General features: G+C 40.1%; 1 protein-coding gene across 4 annotated transcripts in view; it reads left to right on the top strand.

The window, feature by feature from the left end:
- Window positions 1–23925, top strand: part of BCOR (BCL6 corepressor) — a 302507-nt gene extending 278582 nt beyond the window's left edge. For 3 of the 4 annotated variants that reach the window (XM_089673919.1, XM_089673920.1, XM_089673918.1), the window contains 9 exons: window positions 4472–4741; window positions 6220–6513; window positions 6755–7086; window positions 9918–10148; window positions 15621–15787; window positions 15910–16055; window positions 18713–18790; window positions 19649–19793; window positions 22725–23925. In XM_089673919.1, the coding sequence (XP_089530045.1) occupies window positions 4472–4741; window positions 6220–6513; window positions 6755–7086; window positions 9918–10148; window positions 15621–15787; window positions 15910–16055; window positions 18713–18790; window positions 19649–19793; window positions 22725–23016 (1955 nt within the window). In that variant the 3' untranslated portion in view covers window positions 23017–23925. The remainder of the gene's footprint in view (window positions 1–4471; window positions 4742–6219; window positions 6514–6754; window positions 7087–9917; window positions 10149–15620; window positions 15788–15909; window positions 16056–18712; window positions 18791–19648; window positions 19794–22724) is intronic. The other variant, XM_089673921.1, reaches the window with a different exon arrangement.
- Window positions 23926–24529: the final 604 nt, after the last annotated feature.

Raw genomic sequence — 24529 nt, 5'->3', positions numbered from 1 at the left:
GTACTTTATCTAGACTAGCCATGCCCTGTGGTTCTTAATCCAGCAATGTCATTGACATTGTCTGCTGTAAAGACGCACCCAAAAATTAGGAGGACTCTCACACTTCTGAGTGAATGACAGCAGAACTCTGAGAGCAAATAACGAGTAAGGCACCAAACTATGAAAAAAAAAAAAAAAATGTTTTCTGTATGTATATGTGTGTGTGTGTGTGTGTATATGTATATGTATATGTATATATATATATATATATATATATATATATATATATACACATACACACGCATGCACATAAAATATAATTAATCTCTTTAAATTAGATCTCTTTTAACTCGATAGAAAAAAATTAGGCCCCTCGTTACTTTCAGTTTGCAGAAGAAAATTTAATCTGGAACAAAATTTACTTTGATGAACTTCCATGTGTTTGCTCAGGAGTTGGTTTAGAACAAAGCACCATTCATGTATGAAAGCAGTGTTGTCCCTTTAAAATGGACCTTTAAAGCTGGGAATATGCAGCCACTCAAGTCACGGATATCCCTCCGTGTCTGCACAATTTCCGGTGTGTCTATTAATGTTGAGTGCACATTAGTGGCACAATAGGGGTTAGGGTTACTGTACAATGCCTGGTTAATGGGTATTGGCGCTCCATCTGTGTTAATTGCCACTCGAGCCTGGATCGCTGGGCGCTGCGAATCCCCGCTGTGCGTCCTATTCAGAAGCCCATGTGCTATTTTGCGATTGTAGCTGAAATCGTCTCAACCTGTGTACGCCGCTTCAATGTGTAGAGCGGAATATTTTCCGTTTCATTACCACCTCGCAGCTCTGCAGTGTGAAACAGCTGCTTGCCAATGTTTTCCCTTCACAGGTTTTAACTCTTTCCTGTGCCGTTTTATGCAGCGAAACCTCATGGGATGAGGCATAATAAGATCTTGGTGCTTAATATAGATGCAAATGTCATTCTGTGATTCCGCTACTGTTAACCCCTGGTTCATCTTCCCTTAGCCTAGCTTCAGTCCTTCTAAAACTTAGAAAGGAGTTCTTTATCTGTGAAGACATATTAAAGTATATACTGCCTGCTTCTATACCCATGGGTCTCCTATGGTAATGCTTGCCTGGCTAAACAACCAGGCTGCTCATATTCTACATATGTTTACTGTAGGGCAAATATTCATTCCTGTCTGTGCTCTTAAGAGAATATATATATATATATATATATATATATATATATTTTTTTTTTTTTTTTACTGACACCTATTGGGCATTGTGTCTAGGGGCAGAGCATTCTGAATAGTAACAAATAGCTATTAAAACATTTATATTCTATTAGGCAGCAAATGGCTCTAAAGGCACTGAAAAGGCACAAGGATTACCAATACGTGTTTTAGAAGAGAATATTCTATATTAGACACATTTATTTATTTATTGCAGGTACTTATATAGCGCCATCAATTTACGCAGCGCTTTACATGTATATTGTACATTCACATCAGTCCCTAACCCTCAAGGGTCTATATATACTGTAGGTTTTTTTTCTAAGTGGGTGGAAGTTCTCTGGGTAATTACGGACAGGTATGCACTTATGGAGCCATGAATAGATATTTCCTGTCTGAATGGTTATAGTCTAACCTGTTCTGTTGTAGACGTTTTCTGTAACAAAGCTAAAGTCCATGAAGGGGCCCTGTTCAGTGATTTACACCTCCCAGCTTATTAACTTCTAGGATAAAGCTTAGGGCTGTATGACGCTCCATGCTTCGCTTGAGGCAAAGCTAAAACAATGGAGATGTTAGGGCAAGTCCTCAAAGGAGAATAGTGTGCGACACAACAGGATGCAATGCAAAGTCTCCTTTCTTTACAGCACAGGGGAATTTTTTTGTTGACCTGGACCTTATTAAATTTCAGTATTGCAGTGTATTAAAAACCCATCATGTAGTGCAAACAGCAGTGTTTGCATCTTGTCCTGTTTTGCTCCGCATGCTTTTCCTTTTGAGGGACTGGAGAGATCCTTGCATTGGATATTGCACTACTAGTGTGGCTGTTTTGCTCAAACAGTGTGGGAAGTCTGGCCATAAATATTCATAGAACTGGATAAACCTCCAAATATGGCAGCACCTCCCCTACCCAATGGTCTCAACACGACTAATTTGAGCCGGACTCACGTCACACAGCCTCCATCTCTCCTGCAGAAGTTAATGAGCTGCAGGCCGCAAGCAGTAAATCGCTGAGCAGCCTCCCTTTGCAAGTGTGAAGAGTTCAGCTCATTCCTGGAGAATTTGTTTTTTTTAAACATTTTTTTCACTAGCGTGTGTGCGTGTGTGCGCGTGTGTGTGTGTGAGAGAATATATAGCTATATCTGCTACCAGTTCCCCAGCTTGCCCAAATAAATAAGGGATGTAACAGGATCGTCATCCTTAAGTGCTTCCACATTATTCCAGGCAGCTTGTGGATTGGGGGGCCACTGCAAGAGCGGCAGCAAGGCTTTTCTGGTTGCCCAGGAGACTTGTAAATGTTGCTATGGCAGTGAATCTGCAGAGCCGTTCCCCGGTATGAACGAGAGATTATGGGATGCATGTGCCGCATGAGTCATATGATTGTTCTCAGATCAAATGATCGAATGATCTAAGCGACTGGCGTGCAAGCATCACATCTGTGAGAGTCACGTGAGCCCTCGGCATGGAGAGATAATGAAGCAACAGGCAAATTTGAAATCCTGAGACGCCAGCAAGTGACTTGGAGTTGCAGAGGAGTTTGTGTGATCTCATTTCTGCTTTCTCTCCAGCGACGCAGAAATGTAGTCAGCGAAGACGCACAGTCCTTCTGTGTATCACGTTATTTTCCTGGAGACAGATTTGATAGCATTATTGTGTGTACGTGTTGCTTCAGCCGGGAGTTTCCTGGCTTGTCACTCAGTACCGAAGGGGACTTGTAAAGAAATTCTGACGTGCATATATTTTTTAGTGGCACAGAAGAAAGCGGTTTGTAGTCAGAGTGGAACTGATGGTGTGCTTTCTGCATTTCTGGTATATGATGTGGTGTGCAAGTGGAAAGAGTCTGTTAGGTTTTTTTTTTTTCTCCCCTGCCAGTAAAGATAATGCTGAGATAGCAGAAGAGCTTTGTGAAGCGGGACTTGTCTAGTGCGGTATTCAGCAAGAAAGCCACAAACATGCTTTCCACCCTAATCTACAGAAAGGGAGTATGATATGTATTGGTGTGTTGGCTTTAAAAGCAGGAAGCAGAGGAATTCTGCTGTCTTAAGATAGGCAGATCACAGAGTAAGCAAAGAATATACCAAAATCGTCAGTGTCATCTGCACCTGCTGACAAATGACTGTCAGTAGTAAAGCTTTTAGGGTTCTGCTATAGCAAGTACATTATGTATATGTTGATCGTAACTGGGTAACTCATCTCTTCATAATTGGATGCCCAGCTCAATCCCATGAAGACCCATCTTCAGCTAAGCACTTACATATTATTCCGTTTAATATAAATTAATAAGATCCCACATTATGACCTAATACTAGTAAGATGGATTCTTTTTTATACAGGAGAACAACAATTTGATTTGCACTCAATTAGGGTGTGTGTGCGTGTGTGTGTTTAAACCTTCAAACTTTGGGTCAAGAAATCTTGCTCTTTCTAGAATCTAGATCTTTGGTCACTAAACTGTGGCTTGGGGGATTGGATTCACTCCCTTCCTTGCCTTCATCTGGCCCTTTGGTACTATTTCTCCCATTGATACAAGACACTATTCCTTCCACTAATACCAATAATGGGGCACTGTTCCACTCTACAGTTATAGTTTCAAATATTTATGAACTGGTGCACTTTCGATTCAAATCTATTCAAGTCAGGAAAACTATTGTGACCTGTTCACTGTTTCATGTATGGTTGAAGGATCCTTTTCCAACAGGCTTGATCAATGGTTTGTATCTAAAAGTAATCAAACATGATTTCCTATGAAGGTCATTTTTGCTATCACTAAGCGGTTCCTTGCTACAAAATCTTTGTCAATGCAGACTTGTCATATTGCTATCAAAGTTCAAATCTTAATTTTTCTGCAAGAAAAATAACATTGTCAGTGCATTGAGTTTGAGGTAGTCAGCTTAATTTAAAGGATGTACATAGGAACTTATATAATTTATAGAAATCAGTGGACTGCGAAGGAGTCAGGGAATGTGTAGTTGCGATGCCTACTCTATCTTCTCTGAAAAAAATACTTGTAATCTCAGGCTATGATTATCTCTATCACAAGGAATAACCCCATCGCATGTTTGCCGGACAAGTGTAATTCTACAAAATCAAACCTCGCAGTTTCTTAATGAAACCATCAAGACTCCAGGGCATCTGGCCGTGACTTCCAACTGCTTTTCTTCTGGGGGAGCCAGTTATGTGGCATGTGCAATTGGATCAGCTTAAATGCTTGTTGAATAAAATTGATGAATATGTCCTATTTTAATCACCACACCTGTATTTTCCAGGTGATGTGATACTTTCTTGTGCCAGTGTGATTGAAACCTCACAGTTTCAAGAAAAAGAGGCCCCCAAAGAGGACTGTCCTTCAGAAAAACTAATTTCCTCCGATTCCTTGAAACTGATATCAGAAGACACCACAGACACAGGCAACCAAGGGCAAAGCGTGGGATTGAAGCGCAAACACCCCGGGGAGACCTTGACAGAAGATCTAGACAAACGGTCTAACTGCAGAGGCGAGACGCAGGATGACACCAGAGTAAAAAGGAAAAAGACTGGTGAGTAAACTTCTGGGGACTTGTAACAGCAGATTATCGCAGCTGTAATGTTCTTTGTGGGAGACCAAAGCAGACGTCGGTGAGGTTTTGTAACCAGGAGATAACCGGCAGAAGATACCACTTCCTTTTTTTACATTATTTCATTTCTTGAAATTCCGTGACCTTTTGGAGAACTGATCATTGCAACAACTGCATTTTCCATATTCAGAAGCAAGCGTTAGCAAACATTTTTAGTGGCAGCATCATTTTACTGCCATTCAGAACTGGTTATGCTTCCTTCCATACACTTGTACATCCATACCCAAGCTGGGCATAGACTAGGGAAAGCTTAGAAATTATGTCAGGTTTTACTGCTATTCAGGGCTACGCCACAGAGATTTCCCCTCACTTACTGTTCTGGTGAAATTTAACCAGACAGGAAGTGAGAGAAAATTTGCAACAGGGAAACGGACAACAATAAAAAGCTGACAGAAGTTCTAACATTCCCCTGGTTTAAAATAAAATATTTTAACTTGTGTCTCTCTTGTGGTTTGGGAGGTTTCCCTTCTCCTGTCTTGGTAACAACTTTTTTTATCCAGAAAGGAAGTTTAGCAATCTCTCCAAAGGAGCATAGAATTTTCTTCCTGTTCTATCTAAAGAGCTGCAACATAAGTTAAGGGCAATCTCCCTTATGGGGACACAGTCTCATTACAATACAGATGTCAGAGGCCATATGTATCTTAAAGCAATTCTCATTTTTTTAAAATTAAAATAACAAACATGTCATACTTACCTGCTCTGTGCAATGGTGTTACACAGAAGCACCCCAATTCTCCTCTTTTCAGGTCCCCTGTCGGCACTTTTGGCTTTTTCCTCCTGCAGAGTGCCCCCATGGCAGGCTGCTTTCTACGGGAGCACTCATGCATGCCTGCTCCTCCTGAGCCCCGCTCTGTGTGTCCAAAGTCACACAGTGCAAGGCTCTGCCGCGCCCCTGCTCTCTCCTCATTGGCTGTGATTGAGGACTGTGTGGAGGAAGAGAACCTCTGCTCTTGTGCACATTGCTGTTTAAGGATCAGGGGCTCAGGTGAGTATGGGGGGGGGGGGGGTTGGTGGAGGGCACTGCATGCAGAAGGTTTTTTTACCTTAATGCAGGGAATGCATTAAGGTAATCAAAAACCTCTGCCTTTAGAACCACTTCACACCAAATGGAATGAGTTCCTCCTTTGAAAGTCTTACAGTCCATTGTGTATAAGTGAGAGATTTGGAAGATGTAAGTGTTGTAATTAACCAATGAAGCAGCGAAGTGTGCAAGCAATGGGTTATCATTTTTTATGTCACAGCGCAGACTTATGCAGTATACTATCGTTAGATCAGAAATGTATTTTCTTTGGCTACTTCAGTTTTTTTTTGTCTGTGTAATTAAATAAAGCATGTGTCTGCTGTGCAGCTGAACTGAATGACTGGAGGAAGGTTAACTTGTAATATGTTCTTTTTTTTAGATGACTGGCAAGAGAGGGATCTGAAAGATGTTCCCAAATCCACCGAAGAGTCCCACTGTAACGAAGTTACAAACCTGAAAGTCTGCATTGAATTAACAGGACTGCACCCCAAAAAGCAACGCCACTTGCAGCACCTCCGAGAGCTGGGGCAGCTGAACCGGAAGGAGCTGTGCGATAGCCGTGACATCCCAGACACTGAGGACAAGCAGAGAAGTTTGCGAGAGGAGCTACTCAAGGCTAAATGTGAAAGCAAAGGAAGCTCTGACCATGTTAAAAACTGCAATTCTGCACAAGGTACTGCACTGCCTTTCGGGATCTTGGGCTGATCTAATATATATTTATTTATGCTTTTGAAGGGAGATAATTGCTGTTTAATTTTTAATGGGATGGGACTAGCTGGGTTGGAAAGGATTTTTCAGTAAGAATCCATAATCATTTCTGTTTTCCAGCTGTGCAGAATTTAACTTCTCGACTTTTTTTTTTTCTCTCCCTCCTCATTTCCTTCCCTTTTTATTCCCTCGTTCCCTGTCTTCAGACATTCCAACATCTCCGCATGTGAAAGGCTTTCCACCTGGTTGCCCAAGCAGCAAACGGCAGAGTCAGCCAAACCCCGCCCCAGCCCCCAGGTTAGCAGCCAAGCAGCAGAAGATTAGAGAAGGCCGCAAGGCGTACGTGTCGTGCACAGATGAAGAGGGGGGTCTCCAAGTCACGTCATTGCCTGAGGATGACACAGAGTGCGAGAAGCCCGAGAAGCCCCCTGGAAAACGGCAGTGCAAGACAAAGCACATGACTCAACAGGAAAGGAAGAGGAAAAGATTGCTGCTGGCTGTTGATGACAGCATGGATATAGGAAGCACAGACGAGAAGGTATTGTTTTTGGATTCTGTTATTAATGTGGCTACAAATTGTGTATTCTGGCAAACCTTATTTTAGGTTTTCAAGCATTATCATTCAAAGGGAAAGTGTAAGCAAAATATAAGGACAATAAGATTGCTTTCCAGAAATGCATTTTATTGCTTTATAGAAACCGTACATATATTGTTTACTTTGATTTCCACATCGTAGTATGCCAGGTTCACACCCTGTTGGGCTATCTCTGGCAAAGATACAATGTATCAGATTCATGGTATAGAGGAAGGCTGCAGAAAGTATTGCAGTCTATGGAACAAAGTCACTCGGGGGGGCTATATTACAATAGGTGCAAGGTGCCATGCTTTCAGTTCATTCTGTGTTTGTTCTGTGAACAGGTCAGTGAAATGTGAGCAGTTCAGTGGAAGAGGTCAAAGCTTCTAAACTGCTTACTTGTTTCACTGCTTATAGTCAGTGAAAAGTTGGTCTGGAAATACTGGAGCCATAGGATCAGCATGGTAGACAATCATTAACTAACATTTTCAGAAGAAGAGGTCACCAGTGGCATCCTTTGTTTTTCACTGCAAGATTTGTTTTCAAGCAGTGTTTCTTTTAAGCATTTTGGATGAAAGGGAATAGGTAAAACCCCGGTGCTCCCTGCCACCAGTAGTGTCTGTATTTAGGGAAGAAGGAATGTCAGATGATTTCCCTATTTATCTTAGCCGGGGATCTTGGATACTTCAGTCAGGCTGATCATTCAGTAGAAACTGAAGCTCTCAATGCAACCCTTTGAAATTGAAACCTGAAGATAGAGGTAATGTTTACGTATTTCAGCTAGTTCTATGTCTAGAACTCTTTGGCAGAGGCGTACGTTTTGCCATGGAGTGTCATGTGCCTCGGCATGCTCCTCAAACCAATGCTGCCTTCTGCTTTGTTGGGCTCTCTGAAAGCGTATTGTTCTGCAAATCCAGAAAGAGGTTGTCTGCATGTTGAGTCATTTGCTCTATATGTTTATTTTCTCTCATCTTTAATTGCCTGAAATGCAGCGCCTGAAGAATTACTCCAGAGAGGTCCGCAACATTTTATTCTGTGCGACAGGCATCATTTCACAACTGAAAGGATTAATAGCTAGTTCTGTGCTAACTACATTGCAGTGCAACAAAGAGGTCACCAGCTTATAGATTTCTAATATTTCCTGCTTCTGTGTAGACATCTTGAAGTCATTCATTCAGTGGCATTGTGCTATGTCTGCTGACATTACACTCTTGCTCTCTGTCCCTCTCATTTGGCTCTTTTTAAAAAAAAAAATTTATTCCGTACTGTGTTGATTGCTTGTACTTATCTTGTGCATGAATGCACTAGCAATTTATAGTAGTAAGTTTGTTTTAAAAGGTACCCTACTAAAAGGACTTAAATGTCTTTACGTGAAACTCTAGGGTTAATGGTTATTGCAATTAAACCATAATTTTACTGTGATCTATGGCAACCAATCCCATTTTTCCCACTGCAGCCTTTGATATCAAACCTCTACTAAGTCGTATATTTCCTGTCTTCCAGCCAACACTTAGATGAAGAGCTCTTAAGCACTCTTCATTTGCCTGCCTCTGTCTTAAGTTTACCTACATCCACAGCCTCTGTGTGGCACAAGTGGGCCTATTTTCTCACAGTTGGTGTCTAGCGTGAATGCAGGTGACACTTTACTAATCTTACATGCTTTAAAGCATATACTTGCCTTTGCACTGCGAGCTCCTAGCTGGCACTGACATCTTCACCCTGCCAGATTTTACTCATCTTGATTAGACAAGCCCAGATTATATAACTTCAGCACATGCACACAATGCTTCATTCAACCTTGAAGATGTGGGGATACAGCTGCACGTGAAAAAATTTTTTTGCAGAAGAGAAAAAGCATGTTTCTTTTGCATTTTAAACCCTACCTGTACACAAAGTTTTCATTTGTATGTAATGTTCTGCTTTAACACAAAACAGCAAATTTGCTTTAAAGTCCAAATCTGGGAAGTTTCCAAAATCTACCTTAGCAGTGACCCCCCCCCATTTGTAAGGGTTAAGTTCTAAATTGGTCTCGGGGAGTCAGGCTGCATTACTACTTGCCTTACACCCTGCTCCAGCATTCTCCTCTGCTGTTCCAGAATGTGGGTAGGCACTCTTTGTCATCATGTACAAAGCAGGGCTATTAAACTTGCATTGTACCTGAAGAAGTCAGATGTGTAACCACTGCTGGGAGCACCTTGGAGAGGAAGATTTGAAGGAACAGTCAAATTGAGAGAGCCTACAGGAGAAGGAGTAAGATACATTTTGCTCCTTATTTCTGCACCACTAGACTTAATTTTTGCTTTGTCCTACAGAAATAATAGTTATAGAGAGGCAATCTGTATGCTTCTTCTGGCTCAGTGACTCGGTATAGAAGCCATTGGACAAGCATGACAGCCAGGGAACAAGTAATTTCAGAAGGATAGACCATCAGTTGCAGCTTCTTTACTTCTGCAGTACAGGTTTTCTTTGTTTCAGTTCAATTTTGTGTAAATAATCAATTTGTGACCATGCATTAAAAATAAAGTTTCAATATACAGTATAGTTTATACATGTGGGCCATCATCTTGATTTTCTCACTGCTAAGTGAAAATCAATAGGCTTCACAGTAATGATTAGAGACCATATGATCTAGGTTGATTAACATGGGGGAACAACAGTTTTTGTATACATGGCAAAAAGGAACTTTTCTCACTCTAAATAATATGACTTGTTAATGCCAATAGATGCCCTGCTGATTGATGTGAGGTCTGCCTTCTAATGATAGGTCCTCTTTAATCCAAACTATCTAATTACAGGTGATCATAAAGGGCTTCAGGAAACAGACTGAACTCTCACCAGAGAACTCCCCATTAAGAATTGCAGAGCAGATAACATATCTACAGACTTCATCACAGCTATCTCCACTATCCAACCACCTTCATGATTCCACACCATGTCGTCCCATGCCTCCAGAAGCACGGCGCCTCATTGTTAACAAGAACGCAGGGGAGACCCTGTTACAGAGGGCGGCACGACTAGGCTATGAGGTATGAGCTTTGTATTGTTTTGTCTTTATTAATACCTTTTGTACTAACTACTGGTTGTGTGATAATTATCATTTAGGGCTACTGGGTGTGTGCTGTGGAAATTTGGTGGCTTGAAACTTTTTTTTTTCTTAAATTTGCTAATGTGACAGTTCTAAAAAAACTTGTACTTTCTCATCCTGAAACCTCATTGTGAAACCTTTTTAGTGGTTTTCATTTTCAGAGAACTGCGTACTATGTAGACGCTTTCTTCATTACTCAGAATACACAGAGGTGGTTTCCAGATACATTTCTCTTAGTTTTCAAATCCTACTTGATCTTGGGTGTTTTTAAATTGGAATCCGCTCATGTACCCTTGCCACTGCTAACAGGTAGTCTTCTATAGGGCAGCAAAGTACATATCTGTATTTAGTTTGCCTGCAATAACACCAAATAATAAAACCATCATTTACAGGCCATATTCGTGAGTAGATTCATACATACACAAGATCATGGATAGATTTTCCATCAGATACCAGTTTCATTCTAAAAACTGGCATACACCAGAGGGTTTCTGTAGACTCTACCTCTCATATATGGAAAGTCCTATGTATTAATGTGCCAGTACCAGTTCGTCATAGTCACCAGTCATAATTAAAACTGAGTTGTATGTGTTTGAATATACCACAATCAGAGGGAGAAGTTGCATAGCACAGGCCTCAAGAGCATTGCCACTCACCTCACTTGTGAGGAGCTCTGTGGAATCTGCTTGTACATTACATACAAAATGTGTAAACTAAGCTAAACTCTCAAAATAACAGAAACCTGTTATAACAGAAACCTGGAGCCTGCTACTCCTTTCTAAAAAAAAAAATGGATGCTTTGCTATTTGACCTGATTTTATTCTTTTAGTCACAGAGCTGAAACAATGGCGTAGACTAAGACATCTGATCTAAATTATAACCAGACAGCATTTTAAAAAACAAATGTGCTGAAGTAGCCTATTTGAGCACAATTGCATCGTTTCCTGGATAGCAAGAGCAATTCATTGATTGGCGTCACTTTTCTGGACCTTTTATGGCCTTTTGTAGCACATGGTGGTAAAGCACAGAGTACAATGTAAGAATCACTATGGTAGCAGAGATCTATGCACAAATCAGTGAAAGTTAATGTTTCTGTATTCCCTCTCTGGGGAGTTTTCAGACACCAATGTGCTTCATTTTATTACTGTATCCACAACAAGTTATTTGTATTCATTTTTATTATTATTATTATACAGGATTCATATAGTATCAATAGTTTGTGCAGAGCTTTCCAAGAGAAAGGGAGACCATACTGTTGTAATACAATTCAATACAGAGTTAGGAAGGCTCTGCTAATTAGAGTTTACAATATAAGGGGTAAATATATGTATGTGGCATAATGATCATGCAAAATCCATTTTAAGCAGTTGAAAAAGTCATTACCTGAAATGTCCTGCCTGATTTTCAGATTATATGTAACCTATTTAAGATGTGATATAACAGTTTTTTTAATTGCACTATAATTGAGCTATTATGGTTGTTTATAGTCGAGTTCCTTTAGCTTGGCATTAACTTGTGCACTTGTTAGAGTTTTTCTTGCACTGCCATTCTAGCATTTTTATATTTGTATTTGGGAGTACAATTAGAGTTCAATACGAGATGGTTTTGTGAACTCCACTCATCAGAGCTTACAATCTAAATCTCTCCTCTATAAATAAAACTAATAACAAAGTATATGTTTTTTTATTTATAGGGGGCTAATAAGGCATGAGCATTATTTTTTGCATGTCCCTGGAGTTCACTTCTCTGGTTCATCTCAGGCTTTCCTGCAGACCTGTAACATTATATGGCAGCTTGTGCCATTTAGAATAGATTGTAGAGTTACTGGAGCATGCTTGCTTGGCCTCCTGCGTGTCAGAAAGCTGATCTCTAAGCTGGTACCATGCAGTTGCCCACATCTGATCCAGTCATGTGACACAAGGGTATCGTTCCCTTACTTGTACGAGCATCTCATTAGCTTTCAGCCTCTTGCTTTGGTCTAATATGTGCAGCCCCGACTAAACGAAAAGGCTTCATGCTGTATCCTAGCGACCGTCTCCTTAGGTCAGGCGCGCCCAGAGCACAGATTAGCGTGCTCTCTCCCTGCTTGGTTTGAATCAGAATGAATAAAATGCTCTCGAGCTATTCCTCTCCACCCCCCACCCCTTCCCTCCGCCTGCTGACTAATAACAAGCTTGAACGCCAGGCAGTGAATCAACATGCGCAGCATCTCTGAGCAGTCTCCTTAACCTTTATAGATCGGCAGAGCAGGTTTCCTGGATCTTACAGCTTCTGAGAAATGGCAATACGCTTTATGTGCCGCCTGGATACCGCTTTGCCTTGCATGCAAATCATCCAGCTCGCATGCAGCTACTGCTATGGGGACTTTATTTATTTTTTTTCTGCTCGGTTGCTGTGAGACACTTTTGAAAACTTGCTGAAAGCAATTGCCGTCTAGCTACAAACACATGTGGAAGCCCTCGTTGTCGTCTGCATTCCTAAAACACAGATTCTGTCTCTGAAAATAGGCTGCTGTAAATTCTCCCTTTTTCCTCTGAGTAAAGGCAGTTTACATCTGTTACTGTAGTTGACGTTTCTCAAGAGAGTCAGGCTAATGGAACATCTCTTGGTGGGACAGCTGTGTATAAAAGTCGTGTGAAGCAAAGAATGTCCGCTGTGATGTAAATTGCTACGTGTATTTATAAAACCAATGGTGGCGGTTGCACATTTCGTGGGAAGATTGACGAGCTAGCAAGAGCAGCTTGGATAAAATACAGTTCAGCCAGAGCGTGGCTTGATTTTCAGACCTTGCTCTTTAACCCATAAATATTTTTGTGCCTGAAAACAAGTGGCGTGTGTTGGCTGTTTGGAATGTTCTAAATATACACCCCACCTCAAGCCATGGTTCACAAGTACTTTGATGTTGCTCATGGCAGTCTCAGCAGATGCTAAACTTTGAATTACCTGTCTGTCTGTACACCTGCTGTGTTCTGTAGCTTTCATAAGCATGAAGCCAAAAAAAGGTCATCTCTTTTATATAATTTTATTTTTCTGTTTCACGGTGTGAAGGACTGCATTTTTTCAACGGTTTATTTCATGATAAAAGAGCAGTTCCAGGCAATAGGTGAAAGCAGTCAGTGAGCTACTAATGCTACTGGGTAAAAAAATGAACTGTGGAAAAATTAGAAGGCTCATTCAGAGTCTACCTTAATCTGTGTAATCCCATGCAGCCAGATTTCAAAGACCAAAGCAAACAAACAGCACTTCTATCCCCACTCCAGGATGTGCTTGATAACCTACACCGGTGCTCAGGCTGACATCTGCTAGAAGCCCAATACATATTGTAGGCGATTCTATAGAAATTGGCATCTTGGTATAATCCAAAAGCATGTATCCTTCATTAAAAGAGAAGTATGTGTTTAAAAAAAAAATATTTATACTCGCCTAGGTGGATGCAGCCGCTGATTGCTCAGGACTTGTCTTCAGTGCGCAGAGAGCTGGTGACTGCCAGTCACTGGCTCTCTGCTTTGCCCTTCAAGAGCTCAATGGTGGGCTGAGCTGTGGAGGGGACCGGAGGGGCTGGCACAGGCTCTCGGTGGCTCACTGAGAGGCAGAGCCAGCTGCTGGTGCAGGCATCTGGGTGGATCCTGACTGTATGGTTGGGATCTTTTCAGAGCCTGGTTCTGGTGAGTGACATCAGCTGACAGCAGTCACTGGAGTGCAGAACAAATTTCACCCCTTTGATCCCCAGAAATAGCTATGGCTATACTTCTCCTTTAATGGAGAACAGTACATAAAATCCACATTTCATGTGGATTGTATGTACTGTTCCCCATTAATAAAGGATACTTGCTTGTTTTTACCGAGATGCCACCTTAACAGACTCAGGAGGAGGATCAAAAGAATTCTATTCTAATTCCTATGTAGCGTCCCTTCACTTTTCTCTGCTTCCTGCATCACCAGTCCCATTCAAACTTCCCAGACAGGTTTAAAATCGGATTGGGGACTATGAAACTGTTTTACTCTGAATAAAAGGTGACAGGTGGCTCTAAGATTACAAGGTGTTGATTAAAAGGTGGGTTGGTGTATTATAACCATATGCCTAGATCAAAAGCTGACATACGGCTGTCATTTCAAGCTTTGGTTTTTAGTTTTGATTGGAGTCTGCCTTCAAAAGGGAAACCCCCATACGTATGTTGCAGCAGAATCTAGTAGTGATTTTGGTGTGTATGTGTAACAGTCAGCTCAATGCTCTTTCTGACAGCCCATGAATTCAAAGTACTGAGCCCTGATGCCTGTTTTAGTTGTTGATCACTGGCCATAGCTAAAGTGTGTTGAAAAACATCCTGAACTGGAAACAATAAATGGAAGGCTTTAATCTTCATGTAGTCAGAGCATTTTTTCCCTTTTTAAGTAGTTGACATTGCTTCCTCCCTACAGTAACTAGTTTAAGATATTGACTTTTCATTAATTTTAATGTCCTGATGCAACCTCAGACGGTCATCTACAAATCCTTTAATTTTCATTTTTGTGGGTACTTTTCCTCGCCATTTAGTTATTTAAGGACATTACGGATGATTGCATTGATTAAATGTGATATGATGGCACAGCCTTTCATATTGATACAAATGGCTGTAATTTGCGGTAGTGCTGGCCTACCTGGTGCAGGCTGCTTTGCATAAAAACGGAGTGTCCTAGCTCATGCAGGCTTTGTGCTGCCATACACAGTATCATTTTGACATATCATCAGGGGGGATTAGGGTATCAGCCTTATACAAACAACTGTAAAGTCCAAAGTCACAGATTTCAGGATCTCATTCGATATACGTGTTCTGTTTCTTTGCTTATAAGGAAAGTGTACTTCCTACTTCATCTCTTTTAATCAAATTTGATCATTGTTACTATGTTCCACATACAGTAGATGCTATACAGTAGACAATAGCAAGTTACTCAAGAAGTTCTTACCTCCTTAAGTACACCAATGGCCTTTAAAATATTGTGCGTAGTCCGGCCTTGGATATAGAGAATATTGGCTCAGGATAGAGATGGCTATTTTTCTCCAGGGCTCATATGTATTGTTTCAGAGGCTGCAGGAGGATAACAATGCCTAGTGTTGGACAGTGAGGTACTAGCATTCATTCACATCCCAGGTGTGTCATAAATTGACCAATTTGATATGACTAGGAGGAGACAGCGGAGTGTGGAAAGACATTTTTTCTTCTTAATGTGTACATGCAATATCAGAATAAAAAATGCGTTATCACAATATCAATTGGCCATTTGTTTGTTTTTTTTTGGTTGATATCACACTGATATTAATATTTATTTGTTGGATCTGTCTTTGTTGTACGTGTGCACACAGTAATTTTTCAGTTTGTAGTAGTAATGATTGTGCCTGTTACAATAGCTTTAACTGTATTGTTTTCCTATACAGGAAGTCGTCCTTTATTGCTTGGAAAGCAAGTCCTATGATGTGAACCACCGAGATAATGCAGGATACTGCGCATTACATGAGGCTTGTGCTAGAGGATGGTTGACCATTGTCCGACATTTACTGGAACACGGGGCAGATGTTAATTGCAGTGCACAAGATGGAACCAGGTGGGCATCTGCTGTCCTCTCCCTTCTACTATAACCCAGGGGCTCATGTCCTGGAGACAGCCTGAGAGTTTATAACTGCTGCATGTCTGGATGATTTTAATAATGATTCTTTCTACTCTCAGGCCAATCCATGATGCAGTAGAGAACGATCATCTGGAAATTGTGCGATTATTACTGTCATATGGCGCTGATCCTACTCTGGCAACTTACTCCGGGAGAACAATTGCCAAAATGACGCACAGTGAGGTGATGGAAACCTTCCTAACTGGTGAGTTTTATTATCAGGCGCTGCATGTAGCCAAAGTCAAAATATGTAACAAAGCGCTAAATGAGGATTTATGTCATTTGTTGTTTTTAATTAATTGCAAACGTTTATGATTTCCAAATTTCATCTTCGGTTCAATGTGTGTGAATAGTTTTTTTTCTTTCTTGCAGTGAGAGGGTTTCTGTAGTGTATCTTTTTGTGACTGGTAGACTCATTGTGAGGGAGGCTTGACTGTTTCTGTGCTGTGACAAGTACATGCATTAGTGTGTTACACATATATGATTATCATTATTGAACGACTGTTTTAATTATTAATTAGGTAAGAGCATTTTGATTGTTGAATTGACTTTGCTGCAGTGGAATTGCAGAGAGCAACCTTTTACTGCACAAATAAGCTTGATAGAAGATCCTTTTATCTTCGCAGCAGAGAGGCCTGCTCTGCTGGAAGTGGAAGCACATGCTCCTTTAAGAGGCTGCTGGCTCCCAAGTTGGACTTGGTGACATAATGTGTGTTTGTTGATAATGAAGTAATTAAGAAAAAGAAACAGTTTACAAAAAAAAACACACAAAACTCTTGAAATAAATTTTTACGAGTGTCTGGAAGATGGAGGTCATTATAAATCAAACTAGGATGTGGAATTGGGCTGCAACCTAAAGACCTCTTGATGGGTATAAAAAGGCAAGGTGTAGGTAGTTGTTTAACCTTTTGGCACCGGCTGCACTCAAATGTGCGGCCTCCCAAAGTCTGGGCCTTGACATTTAAGAAAAACGTGCTGAGAGCACTCCCAGCACACATATCCGGTACTCACGGAAAGGTCCCGATCTCCTCTTTCGATTGGGACCTTTCCTGATTGTGTCACAGCAGTCACATGACCCTAAACCCCGCCTCCTGGCTTCTGAAACCCTTAAAGGGCCGGGAAGCGCCGGCACCATGGGGTTAAGAGGCTGCTGCAGCACCTACCTCACTGCAGTCAAAACATCCCCCCACCACCACTACCTGCTGCTTGTTGGGTTCGTTGAATTCTGTGAAAGTTGGCCTAACATGATTACACAGCAGAACCACTGCTTATTGAGCTCATTAGGATTGTGCCGTATTGCGATACTTTATCCAAACTGACTAGACGACCACCTCCTTACAAGCGGTTAAGGCTTTTATTTTAGCAATCGCACCTAGCATTTGTCTTAGGCCCCACAGTTCCTTAGGCTGCTGACTGTGTGTACAATAAATGTATATTTATGCAAAAGGAAAAGCATCTCAGCCTTTCAGTGAAAGTATGCTGCATTTCTGTGCTTTCAATGGTTATTAATGAATGACAAAGCTCTTTTATTAGAAACCTGTTCTTAGAAGGTTAGCAGATTTACATCCTTTTGCTTGGTTCACGTTTGCAGATTGCTGTGACAAAGAAAAGACTTGTATATTTTTAAGCGCCTTCTCTAAGAAGAGAACGTTCGCACGTTACCTCTTATCAAGGGCATTTTCTGATTATAAGACAGCAGGAGACAGTTGCTGGCAGCCTTGCTGCGCAGATGTGATAGTTGTTTTTTTCCCTCTGTCTACCATGCTAAAGACAGCTAAATTAGGTAGCGATGATCTTGGCAGTCGCATAATAATAAAAAATCTCAGGAACTGGATTGAAACCTGGTTTAACCTGCAGGTTTAATAGCTCTCGTGCCGCCTTAGGACACCGCACTGCCCCTGCTGTCAAAATCTTACCTGTTTAGACTATGAAGTGCTAGAGAGATCCTTACTTGACACTGAAATGTCTACCTGCAACCAAAACAAATTCTAGCAGTACGCATTCAAGCTATAGCAATACCACATAATGTACTCTTAATAAATCTTCTGCACTTATTACATAGAAACTGCCTATATTTTACTTTTATTGATACTGCAAATGCTACCCTTTTCAATGAGTAGATAAGAGTTTAATAACAGTGTTCAAAGCTTTTACCCATTCTTCTCTTTTGAATAACAGGAGCTCACTTACTTTCACTCTCTTGTGGCACACATCTGCCGACAACGGGTTTAAGCTTGCTGCTGGCTTAAGTCACAGAGCCGCTTCAGGCTGTGGAGGGATCCCGACCATATTGTCAGGATCCTCCCAGCTGCCTGACCAACAGCTGCCTCTGGCTCTCAGCCACATGCTGAGAATCCAGCTGTGTCTATCCCTTCTCAGTGAGCGCTGGAGAAGTGACTGATGGCTCCAGGAAAATTGAAAACTGAGTGATAAGCGGTTATGTGATTCGCTCAGCTCTCAGGCTTGGAGCCGGTGTGGGACAGCTTGCAGCATCACACTGATGATGCAGCATGGAGGTGAAAGTAACCCAAACTTCACCTCCTAGTACATACACTGCCTGTTCACATAAGCATGGGAACTACCTACTTGAAAGAAGATTGGTCAAGTTGTATTAATACACCAGCTGTGTTTTTGTGTACAATGTTTTCTGCACATCAATAGCAAACTTTTTAAATATATATATATATATATAAATATAGAAAAAAACATTAAATGTTATATGACAATAACTAAAGATACGGGTGTGTGTATATATCTGACAGAGATACTTTGCTGTAATAATGTGAAATAATAGTCACATGTATCAAGCTTTCCTTTGGAGTATTTACATTTTTGTATTTTTTGTGTTTTTTGCTTCTCTAGAATATTTAACGGATTTACAAGGGCGAACTGGAGATGACCCTGGACTTTCCTGGGATTTCTATGGCAGCTCTGTCTGTGGTGAGTATAAGCAGCAGCTCTTAACCATTTAATGTTTGGAGTGGCAATGTCACAAAACTGTGTTTATATGTGTGCCTGATTTATGGGTAGTCTATCGATCTCTGTCCTACTCGGCTTTCGGTGAGGATAAATCCTCCCAAGTCACTAACAAATCAAAGCTACTGTACACAGTTTAGAAAAGCATTACCAGAACATTTTAAACTTCATGTTGTTTGACCTACGTTTAGCAGGTCTGAAGTGGTTATCTGTAATTCACTTTTAACTGATGGAGGAAGGAAAGAGAACTTTCCTTTATGTTAAATTCCTTTGTTCCTGTGACTTTGCACTTGAGACTTACTTTTATAAGGTATTTTTGGCTAAAACAATATTTAGCTTAGCAATTTAAGATGAATTATTGACATTGCTGTGGCTTTAGGTACTCTGTGCCGTCTGTCACATTAATGACACTTAACTCCAGGAAAGTGAATAGCCTTTTTTTTGCTCTAATTTACAAGAAGGTTCCACTATACACAAATAGGCACACTTTCACTCAGGCATAAAGAAATCCATAAGCATAGGCATTTGTGTGAAGAAAACAGGGTAGGGTTTATACATTGATTTTACATGATTTCGTAGGCTTTTGCGTACTGCCACAATGTCCCTCTTTTATGAAAAATAAAAATCCCTAACATCCACTATTCTGGGCCTGCCATATAATTTGCCAATAAACAGAGAAGGGTCATTTATAATATTTAAAAATGCAGTCTTGGGAGCTATGATAGAGGTTCAGTTAAAACTGCTTCAAACATTTCCAATCCAAAAAGTGTAGAATGTGTATGTTTTAGTTTGATCCTATTAACACAATTCTCTGTCACATAGATCCAAAAGAGGAAAGTGGATTTGATGTCCTGGCTAATCCTCCGGGTCCAGATGATGAAGATGACTGTGTAGATGCCTTTGAATTTGAGTTCTCGGACAATCCCCTTTTGCCTTGTTACAACGTCCAAGTCTCCCTTTCACAGGGGTATGTTAACGTTTTTAAGATATAGTAGTTCATAGGTTTGAAGAGGTTAATTCCAGTTTGCCGAAGATTTATATTGTCTTTTTGGGGTTCTTTTATTTTGGTGATTTGATTGTGCTTTTCTAAAGCCCTATTGTAGGGGGTTGTTTGTATATGCATATATGCACATCTAAATATCAATGCAAAACTCATGCATTTCAGATCTCAACAAGGGTCAAACTAGACATAAGTAGGTGTGGCATGGCAAACTGGCACACCTACACATAACATGCTTTCCTCGTTCTGTGCTAATTAAATTGTTTAGCATGTCACATTGTAAGTGACTGATTGGAGTGCATACAGCAATGTGAGCCAGGGTTGTTGCCATGGGTTTGAATACACATGAACAAGGGTTACATGTTACTGCCAGTAATTTAGCAGCAATGAAACATGACTATATTTCTCAGGCTGCACACAGCGATGGAATAAATAATATATAGTATAGCCACCCGCTTGTTCAAGACACAATTAAGCAGAGACCGTTTTTGATAGTTGCTCCTCTTTCATGCTTTATTATCTCATTAAGGGTAAAATGTTATGGCACTTTTGTGATATTCCGTGTATAATAAGCTGCAAGATACGCATTTAAGATGCTTCGTGTTATCTGCTAGTTAGATTAAGGTCTATTCGCTTTCACAACCTTGCGTAATTATGGTGTGTTGTCCATTTCCATTTTGTAGTGTGTACAAATTTCTTTTGCAGCCTGATGTCCTTGTTCAGCTAATTAAAGGTTAATCAGTTGAAGGTCTGTGGTGTATATGCATTGTTTTTATTTCTCCCCAAGTTGTTTGTAAATGGCTTTCTGGTACTTTGGATTCATTTCCATTTGATTGTCAAAGAGCAGGATTTGTCAGTTGTGGATCTTTTAGGCCTGATTGTAGAAAGTGCTGTTATGCAGGATCTCTGACTGTATTGTAATGTTCTCGGTGTCTCCAAACCCCTATAAAACATTTTTGCAATATACTAAATACTTTAATTGGCTTCCTTTAGACAAATCTCATCTTGCCAGCAGCAAAGATTAGTCATCTTTTGTCTGAAATCTGATTAGTAATTGCCTTTCTAAAGGGCTTCTCAGTGTGCAGTCTCCTTATTCCCCTCACTTTTGTTTCTTATTTACTTTGAGCCATGCATGTGATCATTGAAGATGGTGAAATAAGGCTGTGGGGTGCCACCTTAGGAGCCACACTTTTGTTTGCTGTCCTTCTCACACACAGTTCTAATTTCGGGTCAGTAAAAGTTTGCCTCAGTATTTCTCTTTAGACGAACAATGATAACCCATGAACCATTTATAGACCATTTATAGACCCAGATGAAGTAATGGGGAGATGCCAACATGCATGGCATAGTGATTGTGAATGTAGGATTGGCGGTGGTGATGGGGATCTGAATGCTTTCTTCTAAATGGTCAGATCCATGTGTCTAGCCAGAATTGCAACAAAAATCGTTTTTCAGTTTTGTGTGGGACGGTCTGCATGTGAAAGGTTTTATCTTTGCACCTCTGATGTGGCTGTCCAGAACGATACATTTTTTTTTCTCTGCTGGTCAGAGGTCCGTGATATCCCACTGAAATCAATAGTGATTTCTTCGATTAGACGAGCAACAGGCAGCAAAGAGCTGAAGATTTTCAGCTGTACATCTCAAACATGGATTTTCACATCTGTAAATTGGTTGTGGTGATTCTGTATTTACTAGAATAGTGTTTTCCTCCTTTTTATCTACATGTGTAAAACACTCATTTACCATGTCTGACATGACAGTGTCTATATCAGTTTGGAGATGCATTTGTGCAGTACATTGATTTTCTGCTGTTTTACAGAAACATGTTAGCGCAAATGTTTTTGGCACATAAATTTGTAGCACCAATAACCCAGTATGTAGTGGTAGTTATTTTTTTTTAGTGCTGTGGTGTAACATTTCTGGAAACCTAAGCAATTTGTAGTAACCCTCATTATATTTCTGACCTTAAAGTGGTTGTAAAGGCTAAAGGTTTGTTTTTTTTTAACTCCATGCATTCTCTGCATTAGAGAAGAAAACCTTTCATGTTTTGTCACCCCCCCAAGCCCCCTATATACTTACCTTAGCCCCTCCAAGCCCCCTATATACTTGCCTTATCAACATTAATTTCTCATTACCGTAGCTAAACTGTAACATACTACCTTTACATCAGAGATAAACTATGCTGTAATATATTCTCAACAACAATTTTACTGCTGTATAAAATACTCAAGATATTGGTGCCACTAAAACCTGAGACAGATTGCCTACTTCAGAATCAACTGACCCGACAGCTGTGCCCCATTAGCTAATACTGCAACTTGAATTTTTGCCAAGTTGCTCCCCATTAGTCTCTTTTTCCAGTAGTCTATGATCAGATAGCCTTTTTTCCCTATTTACAGGGCGTCCGAGATCACCTGAAGTCTGACAGATGCCAGCCTGTAACTGCTTGCCATCACGACGCCCCAGTCTTTTAAGTGTAGAGTATGTTAGGTCAGGCAATTGATTGAACAGCTACTCTTGGACTTCTGGTAACCCCTGACTCTCTACACGGAGAGAGAAAAACCTGCATCTGTCAGATTTCAGATGTTTCTTGACTCGTTAAATCAGAAAAAGGAGAGCTGACCATAAACAACGGGGACTGAAAACTAAACGAACTAAAGTTTCAGAAAAAATCTAATTAAAATAAAAACAAAATCATAGGTAATCCTGCACAGTTATAGTAAAGACTGGATATTTAAATACCTGCAAAAATCTATTTGTGACTGGTTGATTTTTATGTCATACTACAGACTGCTTTTGAGGTTTATGTATATTAATAATTTAGAAAGAACACCACTGATATTGTTGTGATGTCAGCAAAGCGATTAACTTTATTTGTACTCCTATATTTTTTTATAGGCCCAGAAATTGGTTGCTTCTGTCAGATGTGGCCAAGCGTTTAAAGACGTCCTCGGAATCATTCCGTAGCGAGTACCCTCACCTTGAAGTAGTTAGTATTACCGAAGCAGAATTCTACAAGCAAGTATCTTTAAGCCAGCTCTTTGCCTCTCTAGACGATCTTGAAGGCTTCAGTCCAGACAGCAAAGAACTGCTTGAGCTGGTGGAATTTACGAGTGAACTGCAAACATTACTTGGATCGTCCATCGAGTGCTTGGATCCTGAAGGAGACACGTCTTATGCCAGCTGTTAACAAGCCAGGCCCTTACCTAACAGTGTAATATAAAACGGATGCTTATTTTGTGAATATGTGCTATAGAGAGAGAACACTATTCTATAAATAAGTGTAAAAAAGAAGATTATTATATATTCGCTTCTATTGGACTATTTTTTTTTTCTTTTTTCCAAAAGCTCTAAATAAATTTCTATGGTCCTGAAAGGTTCAGTGCACATTTGCTTTGGGAAAACTAACCTTGTTTTTACTTGTAACGCTTTATTTTAATATTATATAATTTTTTTTTTTTTTTTATTAAAAATTTTTGACTTTTACAAAGCACTGAAGGCACGAAAGATACTTTATAATTTGTACTCGAAAGTCATGCAGATTGTGAGGAGTTGGCACTTCATGACGGTTTTTTTATGTTTACAGAAATTACCTGTTTTTTGGTAAGCAATGTTGGATATAATCCAATGTTTTGTAATATAAACAAAATTCTAAATATATAAATATATATATATATATTATCCATAGAGATTTGTTTGAATTTTTGTATTCTAATTTAAAATCTCTGAAATGTTAGTTTTCACACTTAAATTGAGTGTGTGCATATATGTGTGTATATATACGTATGCATTTATATATATGTGTGCACACACCTCTATACATATATAAATATATACATACGTTCAAATGTTTTATGCTCTAATTTAAAACAAAAGAAGACTTTGAGCTATTTTTGTTTTCTCATGTAAAATATTAAAACTGTATTATAAAGTGTTGCGGTCCAGCTAAATTGTATATAGACTGAGTCATTTCTTGAGATGATGTGTGTGCAATGTTTTGAGATCTGTGTCCAAACTTTGTAAGTAAACCACCTGCCTTTGTATTTATATTTTACAAGACTTTTTCTTAAAAAGGCAATAAAACCATTTGGTAAATGGACACTGTGTTTTTGATGTTTTTTTAGTTCACCGAGATGTGTAAAGGTTGTATAAAGCTGATGCTCAGCCAAACCACTAAATACATTTTATGAAGGCGTTGTATTTTATGCCAAAAAAAATGTAATGCTCATTAACCAACTTTTGATCTAGGCACCCTTGCCAGACAACACAGCTAGGATTTGTCCTCTGCACAGTATACTGTAGTGAAATGATGATATTGCCTGGTGCACGACCCCAGCTAATAGCTGGACAATAAAAGAGAGACTGCATGGTGGGAAAGCCATTCCTGTGCTCTCTCCTGTTAAAAGGATATCCAGGAGGAAACACTGACAACATTCTGCCAAGAAATATAAACCCCTCACTCCTTTCTAAATTCTGCTGTGCAGGGGGGATTACAGCAGACTGTTCACCTATCAAAGTGAATATTCACACTACAAAGTGAACCTGTGTTCGCTTCAAATACCAAATCGTGTGAGGAAAAATAAAAAACAGGATATTTTTTCTAGAGCATAATTAGGTATATGAAGTGAACACATCAATGACGCTCTGTGCTTCTTTATGCAACGCAGGCAGATCACAGCTGGTGGGAGGGGCAGCAAGGTGCT

This window comes from Staurois parvus, unplaced genomic scaffold, assembly GCF_062004578.1.
Source record: "Staurois parvus isolate SC_StPar_1 unplaced genomic scaffold, SC_StPar_1.0 ptg000145l, whole genome shotgun sequence".
Lineage (NCBI taxonomy): Eukaryota > Metazoa > Chordata > Amphibia > Anura > Ranidae > Staurois > Staurois parvus.
This window is presented reverse-complemented; position numbering and strand designations above follow the sequence as displayed.